The sequence below is a fragment of the Ammodytes marinus genome (assembly GCF_949987685.1).
Source record: "Ammodytes marinus genome assembly, chromosome: 9".
In the NCBI taxonomy this organism is placed as follows: Eukaryota; Metazoa; Chordata; class Actinopteri; order Uranoscopiformes; family Ammodytidae; genus Ammodytes; species Ammodytes marinus.
Genome location: NC_137213.1, coordinates 32,198,433 through 32,205,932, shown reverse-complemented (window position 1 = coordinate 32,205,932; position 7,500 = coordinate 32,198,433). Strand labels below are relative to the sequence as shown.

The following is a 7,500-nucleotide window of genomic DNA, read 5'->3' as shown; positions in this document are numbered from 1 at the left end:
ATCAAAATAATAAAAAATAAAAAAATAAAACAAAATAATAAAAGAAATACGCCAGCTATGTCGGCGACAGAACAGTTAGTGGCGTTTGGTGCGCAGAATCAAGGTCTACTATAGACTACTGACGAAAATCACACAACACAGTGCATCTATTTATTAACAATATTTAATAATTTTCTAATTCATCTAATTTTGACGATTTTTAGAAATATTTGTTGGTTTGTAAGCGCTAAGGGAGCATGTTTAAATAAAACCTGTGAACCTTAACTTTTAAATGTATTTTATTTCATGTTTCTATGTGCTACACAGGCTTAGATATTAAGGTTTTGGTAGACTTGACAATTCGTACTATTTTTTCAGAAAACCCTCAGGCATTAAGGACATGCATCCTAGATTGCCATAGTCATCAATGGGTTAATGTGTGTGTTGGACTGCTGTTTATATATGTTTATGTCTATTTGAAGTACTTAAAACTATGTATTAAATGTTTGTTTTTATTGTGAGAACTATGAACTAAATCGCCCATCTTTAGATGAATAAAGTTTGTCTGATTCTGACCTTGCGTTTCCAAATCACATACTCTTTCTTATTACTACACTACATACTAAAGTACAGAAGAGTTTTAGTCTTTTTACTACACTACATACTAAAGTACAGAAGAGTTTTAGTCTTTTTACTACACTACATACTAAAGTACAGAAGAGTTTTAGTCTTTTTACTACACTACATACTAAAGTACAGAAGAGTTTTAGTCTTTTTACTACACTACATACTAAAGTACAGAAGAGTTTTAGTCTTTTTACTACACTACATACTAAAGTACAGAAGAGTTTTAGTCTTTTTACTACACTACATACTAAAGTACAGAAGAGTTTTAGTCTTTTTACTACACTACATACTAAAGTACAGAAGAGTTTTAGTCTTTTTACTACACTACATACTAAAGTACAGAAGAGTTTTAGTCTTTTTACTACACTACATACTAAAGTACAGAAGAGCTTTAGTCTTTTTACTACACTACATACTAAAGTACAGAAGAGTTTTAGTCTTTTTACTACACTACATACTAAAATACAGAAGAGTTTTAGTCTTTTTACTACACTACATACTAAAGTACAGAAGAGCTTTAGTCTTTTTACTACACTACATACTAAAGTACAGAAGAGTTTTAGTCTTTTTACTACACTACATACTAAAGTACAGAAGAGTTTTAGGGCCACAGACAGGAGAGAAAAAAAATCAGACAAGGAAGATTTCTTTTCATTATGTCGAGAAATGTCAAGAATAAAGACAAAATACTCCAAAACGCTATTGGAGTTAGTTGGGCATTTATATATTTTTAGCATACTACAATTGACTTGCATGTATTAGGACATCCTCAATCTTTTTCTGGCATACTAAATAGTAGGGAAGTATGGGGATTGGAACGCAGGGAGATTCTGATTCTCTTAATTTAAGTTTTTGTTTCTATATCTGAAATGCATTTGCAATTATTGATTGAGTCCATAAACAAACTAAATAACTTAATTTGAAACATCTGAACAAAGTGTACAGAGCAGAGCCCACGTGTTGAAGGGTTAAAAACTGTTTTCATAAATCTGTCCAACCCGAGGTCACTCAGTGCAGAATCGGCTCAATCTCACCACCATAAACTTCATAAAGTCCTATTTTAATGTAAGAAATAAATAGAAAAATAAATTAACATTTAGGCCGATTTGAAGAGGACTTTCTCAGGATTCAGAAAATGTATTTATCGGCATTCTACACTGAGTAAAAACCTGAATTGTGACATAAAGACACTTAAAAACTACAGATTTTTAAGTGGAATCTGGCTTCTCTTCTGCAGCCGTTTACGAAATGTTGGAGGTGCATGACGTCACACTCTGGTTAAACTTGAGTTTGACACACACACACACACACACACACACACACACACACACACACACAGGTTCAACTTACGCTGCACGCTCGAGCTGTCGCAGCAGGTCAACCACTCGGTTTCGTGAAGCCATCTCTTGGACCTGTCTGTCTGTCTGTCTGTCTGTCTGTCTGTCTCTCTGTGTGTGCGTGTGTGTGTGTGTGCGCGTGTGTGTGTGTAAGACTGCAGCTCAAAGTAACTCTTATAACTCCATTATATAACTCCTGCAACCTTTCACCGATCAGTCAATAACGGGACCCTCATTTTCCGCATGCACCTTTCAAAATAAAAGTTTCAATTTTCGTATTTTTTTTAATAAACTAAGCAATGCGCTTCTCTTTTTCAAACTTTATGTACAATTTAGTCTTTATATTCTTTAAATGAGAATAATGTATAACATGTATTTATATAGCGCTTTTCACAAACAGGGTCACAAAGGGCTTTACAACGTGCATAGAAAATAAAATCATAGTAAAAACATACGTCTAATATATAAAGTATAATCATGCATTTGTACTCAGTACTTGGTTTGGGCCCCTTTTGAATGAATTCTTGCCTCATTTTCCATGATATTCTAATAATATGAGAATCACCTACATAGATTTCATTCACTTATTATCGATCCTACTCCTCAAACTCCCTCATAACAAACTTTTCGTCCGTCGGAAATAAAAGTCCCCCCGGAAACGCGGACCAACAACACAGTCGGACAAAATCTCACTTTCCGTTGTGCGCTTTTGCATTTGTGCTTCGGGCTTGTGTATTTGTTTATTTTGCGTGTTTCTGAACTTCTGAACCCTTCTTGGGGCCACACAAAAAAATGCCTTGGACACAAAAGCCGCACCCAAAAAAACCCTATAAAGAATTGTGTCGCCTGTGTGGAATAGATTTCCCCAGCAAAAAGAACAAGCATAGTTTATTCCTTTTCCCCAAACGCGACTACACGTTAGCTCTGGAGGCGCTAACCGGACCCGTTAACACCACCGACAAATTCACGTTCATCTGTGCGACCTGTAGGACGATGTTAAACCGGTATCAGAGGTACGTGTGTGAAGTGGAGAGGATAGCTGCGTTGGTGAAATCCATTTCAACCGCGCATGCGCAAACTGGTCTCAAATTAAAGACAGAATCCAAAATAATGCCAAAAATCACTGGGGCGACTCAAAACTTTGTCAAGGTAAGCTCAGAAGTTGTTGCGTTCCCTCCATTGTAGTAACATTTTATTAGTTCTTAAAGGGGCACTGTGTAACATTTTAAGTAATTTATTAGCTATAAAATCAATATCCTCATTCATAAATATGTCCTCATTGGTGTAAAATCACCCCTGCCAACAATCTGAATTATCCTCCTGAGCGGAGAATTAAAAATATTAATATTACGTTTTGTACATTGAGAGGGTGTGTGTGTGTGTGTGTGTGTGTGTGTGTGTGTGTGTGTGTGTGTGTGTGTGTGTGTGTGTGTGTGTGTGTGTGTGTGTGTGTGTGTGTGTGTGTGTGTGTGTGTGTGTGTGTGTGTGTGTGTGTGTGTGTGTGTGTGTGTGTGTGTGTGTGTGTGTGTGTCCTCAGTCCCCGCCTGTTTCTGTTCCGGTCAGTGGAGCAGCCGTTAAGAGGGAGTTTATCACTGTGGTGCCAGTGGTTTGGGCTGCTAGCTCAGTCCAGGTTAGTATAGCATCTCACACACACACACACACACACACACACACACACACACAGTACATCTTGCAGAGAAATACGCTAATGATAAATCACTCTAAACGTGCTACTAAATAATTTTTTACGAGGGTCTTTTTTTGTCCCTGTGAGACACTGTATGTTTCTGGGACATTTTGGATAATTAATTTCCAGGAAAATATTAATAAAATTTTGTCTTGACACAAATTGATCTACAGCCCCTTACCTTCAAGTTAGAAGTGAATACTAAATTGTAACATCAACTTGAGGTGACTGAATGTCCAGGCACCACACAACTGTTTATTTATGTCCTTCCCTATCTTACTGTTCCAGCCGGATCTAGTAGACATCGGGGTATTTTTAACCATGCTAAATCTGGCCACAAGAATCGGGACATCCTAAATCTTTTTTTCTACCAAACTAAATAGTAGATAGTATGGGGACTGGAACACATGCCCTGCGTTCTGAATCTCCTCCTCTTTCTTTTTTCTATTCTACATACTACATCCGACGATAAAAAGAATCTAGTTAGGCTGCAGTAGGCATACTATTGGGACATACTTTACTCTCTTATTTCATCATAACATTGCGCCTTGATCTTGCCTCTTGCTTTTATATCCGTCGCATCCCTGTTTGTTTTCATATGGAGGCTCCGTCGATGTGGCGTCACTTCACGTGCGCACTGGATTGTGGGTCAGAATCGCCCAAATAGGATGCTGTTTTCAACACTAACAATCTTGGCCGGATGAAGTAGGACATCCGGGTACTTCTAACCATCCTAAATCTGGCCACAAGAATTGTCCTTCCCTAACTTACTGTTAATGTGTTTGGTCTCTTCTTTCCTTTAGGCTGCCGTGTGTAGTCTGAAACCCACTACGCCTCAACCACCACTACAACCAATGTCATCACAACCGCTAATGCTAGTGCCACAGGTTCAACCCCAGGTACACACACGCACACGCACACACACACACACACGCACACACACACATGCACACACACACACACACACACACACACACACACACACACACACACACACACACACACACACACACACACACACACACACACACACACACACACACACACACACACACACACACACACACACAGTAGTGCCCAATCGTTTGCTGTTACTTACATGTCATTTATGATCATCAGAGAAAAAATTAGAATGTTTCAGAAATATTTAAAAGTTCCTCGTAGCTACTTTAAAATACATCACTGTTATATGTTTTTTGTCTCCTCCACAGGTGCCACCACTCGGGGCAGCAACACTGTCTGAAAGCACAGGGGAACCTATGAGGAAAAAGACCAAGGTTGGTTGATAAAGGCACCACAGATAACAACACATAGGTTGCGTTCCAATACCCATACTTCCCTACTATTTTAGTATGCCAGAAAAAGATTTAGGATGTCCCAATACATGCAAGTCAATTGTAGTATGCTGAAAATACATAAATGCCCCCACTAACTACAATAGCATTTTGGAGTATTCGTCTTTATTCTTGACATTTCTTGACATAATGAAAAATAAATCTTCCTTATCTGATTTTTTTTTCTCTCTTGTCTGTGGCCCTTAAACTCTCCTGTACTTTAGTATGTAGTGTAGTAAAAAGAAAAAGTATGTGATTTGGAACGCAGGGTTAATTAAAAGTTAAAACTTTCGGGGCGCTCCGGTGGTGTAGTGGATAGAGCGCGTACCATATTGGCTCCGGCCTTCGTTGCAGTGGTCGCGGGTTAAAATCCGACCTTTACTGCAGGTCATTCTCTCTCTCTCTCTCTCTCTCTCTCTCTCTCTCTCTCTCTCTCTCTCTCTCTCTCTCTCTCTCTCTCTCTCTCTCCATTTCAACTCTGTACTGTCTAATAAAGCTTGAAAATGCCAGAAAAAAAGATAACTATTTAATATGTTTTACCTCAGGACAACACATGGACAGACTCGGATATCATTACACCAACCTGTGAACAGCTGTGTTTGGAAGATGAAGGAGTAGAGGTATTAATGCAATAACTCACTCACTCACTCACTCACTCACTCACTCACTCACTCACTCACTCACTCACTCACTCACTCACTCACTCACTCACTCACTCACTCACTCACTCACTCACTCACTCACTCACTCACTCACTCACTCACTCACTCACTCACTCACACTCTCACACTGTTTACTGTTCCATGTTTTTGGTCTTGTTTACTGTAGGCTGCTGTGAGTCCGATACCTTCTCCGCCTGAGTCACCACTAGAGGCACCACCTCCTATGAAGAAAGCATTCAAGGTTTGTTGTTAACGTGTTGTTTCTTCACCTCATCACTTGATATTGTGGAAAGACTTGAGATAGTGGTGGATGATGCCATCTTTAGTAACTAGCTTCTTGTCCTTGAAGGCAAACCATTAATAACAAAAATTTAACAGTTAGTTAAAGCTTAATAAGCATTAATTTATCACTAAATAACAGTCGATTAATGTTCCCTTATTGTAAAGTGTTACCGAAAATTATAGTGAAAATAGTTCAAACCCTTAAAGCCACTACGAGTAACATGGCACGTTGGCGTCCCCTTTGGACAAAAGCGGTAGTATTTTTACGACGCCCGCTGTCGCAAAGCTGTTTTCTAGCTCGTGCCGGGCGTGCAAGATTCAAATGATCAGGAAGCAATATAGTGCATGTCCGTGTGTTGAAAGTGTGAGGGCACCGGACTCTTTTCGGCTCCGAGAGTGGTTAGTGACACTGCATCAACTAATGCCAGTCAGTGCTACACACACCTGATTGCAATGAGTTGATGCAGTGTCACCTAACTACTCTCACTGCAGTCTAGTTAACTCCTGTGAAATTGTGTATACGTTGCTTGGCAACGCCCTCCCGCCCGCCTATCACTCTCCCTTTTAGCTTTTCTTCATTGCATTCTCTTTCTTTTCTTTGATGGTTCAGCCCCGTTATCAGTCATTATGACGACAAATAACTGTCTCAAACAAGGCTCCCGCTCCCCTTCCCTCACCTGGAGGGATAGGCTTCTCAAATCGCGTTGCTACGCTACACTGAAATCTGCGACCAATATGGATATGTGACCATAGAGCCTGCACGAGCGAACCGAAAATCGGACTGGGTGTGCGACCAGACCAAAAGCAGTAATAAAAACTATATAAAAACGTCTTTCTTTGCACTGATGGTCTCGTTTGCTGTTAAAGGTAATTTATGATTATGAGAGGAAACATGAGGCTGTTTAAAAGATATTTAAATGTTACTCGGAGCTGTTTTAAAGGAATACTTCACCCATACGGAACCGGCATTATATCATTATAAAATCACTATTATAATATAATAAATTAGGTTTTTCTTCCTTCAGTCTTCCCTTGGCCCAGCTGTCCTGTTAATTCTAACCTTACATTTTTACTAGTGTGATGTCACACATGGTAAAATGTAGGGTAAGACAGTGAGACCATTAAACACTCTTTCTGCCTTTTCTCAGGCTAGGATGAACCTTCATATTTCCACCGGTGAAGTATTCCTTTAACACTTGTAACCCCCTTTGTTGTTTTCCCAAAGATCATCATAACATACCCACACTGCAGGAGAAGTCGCATCGTGAAAGGACCGATGGAGCTCGTCCTGGAATACATCGTTCAAGGAAATCACAGAAGACTTCCTCACGCCGTCATGTCCGTCCCGGGAATGTTCGACGGGCTCGTCCGAGAGGTTCTCACGGTGGTCAAAAAGGAATGCAAGAATCTGACCAGCGCGAAATTCAAGTCCGTTTTACGCCAAATAAGCCGCGAGGAACTGAAAGAGTTTGAGATGACGGATGTGGTGGCCGAGTGGGACACACACGCGCCGACATTTCTGAAGTTTTTGGAAGCTGCGTGTTCGTTTTCCACGGAGGCCAGTGGGTCTAAGTCGTGCCGTGAGTCTCACA

The 7,500-nt window shown here is 39.9% G+C and overlaps 2 protein-coding genes across 2 annotated transcripts in view; one reads left to right on the top strand and one right to left on the bottom strand.

Moving 5' to 3' along the window:
• Positions 1–2,147, bottom strand: part of adhfe1 (alcohol dehydrogenase iron containing 1) — a 13,815-nt gene extending 11,668 nt beyond the window's left edge. The window contains exon 1 of the mRNA XM_080034327.1: positions 1,957–2,147. Within this exon, the coding sequence (XP_079890453.1) occupies positions 1,957–2,009 (53 nt within the window). The 5' untranslated portion in view covers positions 2,010–2,147. The remainder of the gene's footprint in view (positions 1–1,956) is intronic.
• Positions 2,148–2,676: 529 nt separating this feature from the next.
• LOC307255607 (uncharacterized protein) overlaps positions 2,677–7,500 on the top strand; it is an 8,024-nt gene continuing 3,200 nt past the window's right edge. The window contains exons 1-7 of the mRNA XM_080034326.1: positions 2,677–3,092; positions 3,481–3,573; positions 4,434–4,529; positions 4,842–4,907; positions 5,510–5,584; positions 5,793–5,867; positions 7,134–7,500. The exon at positions 7,134–7,500 is cut by the window's right edge and continues 124 nt beyond it. Coding sequence (XP_079890452.1) covers positions 2,736–3,092; positions 3,481–3,573; positions 4,434–4,529; positions 4,842–4,907; positions 5,510–5,584; positions 5,793–5,867; positions 7,134–7,500 — 1,129 coding nt within the window. The 5' untranslated portion in view covers positions 2,677–2,735. The remainder of the gene's footprint in view (positions 3,093–3,480; positions 3,574–4,433; positions 4,530–4,841; positions 4,908–5,509; positions 5,585–5,792; positions 5,868–7,133) is intronic.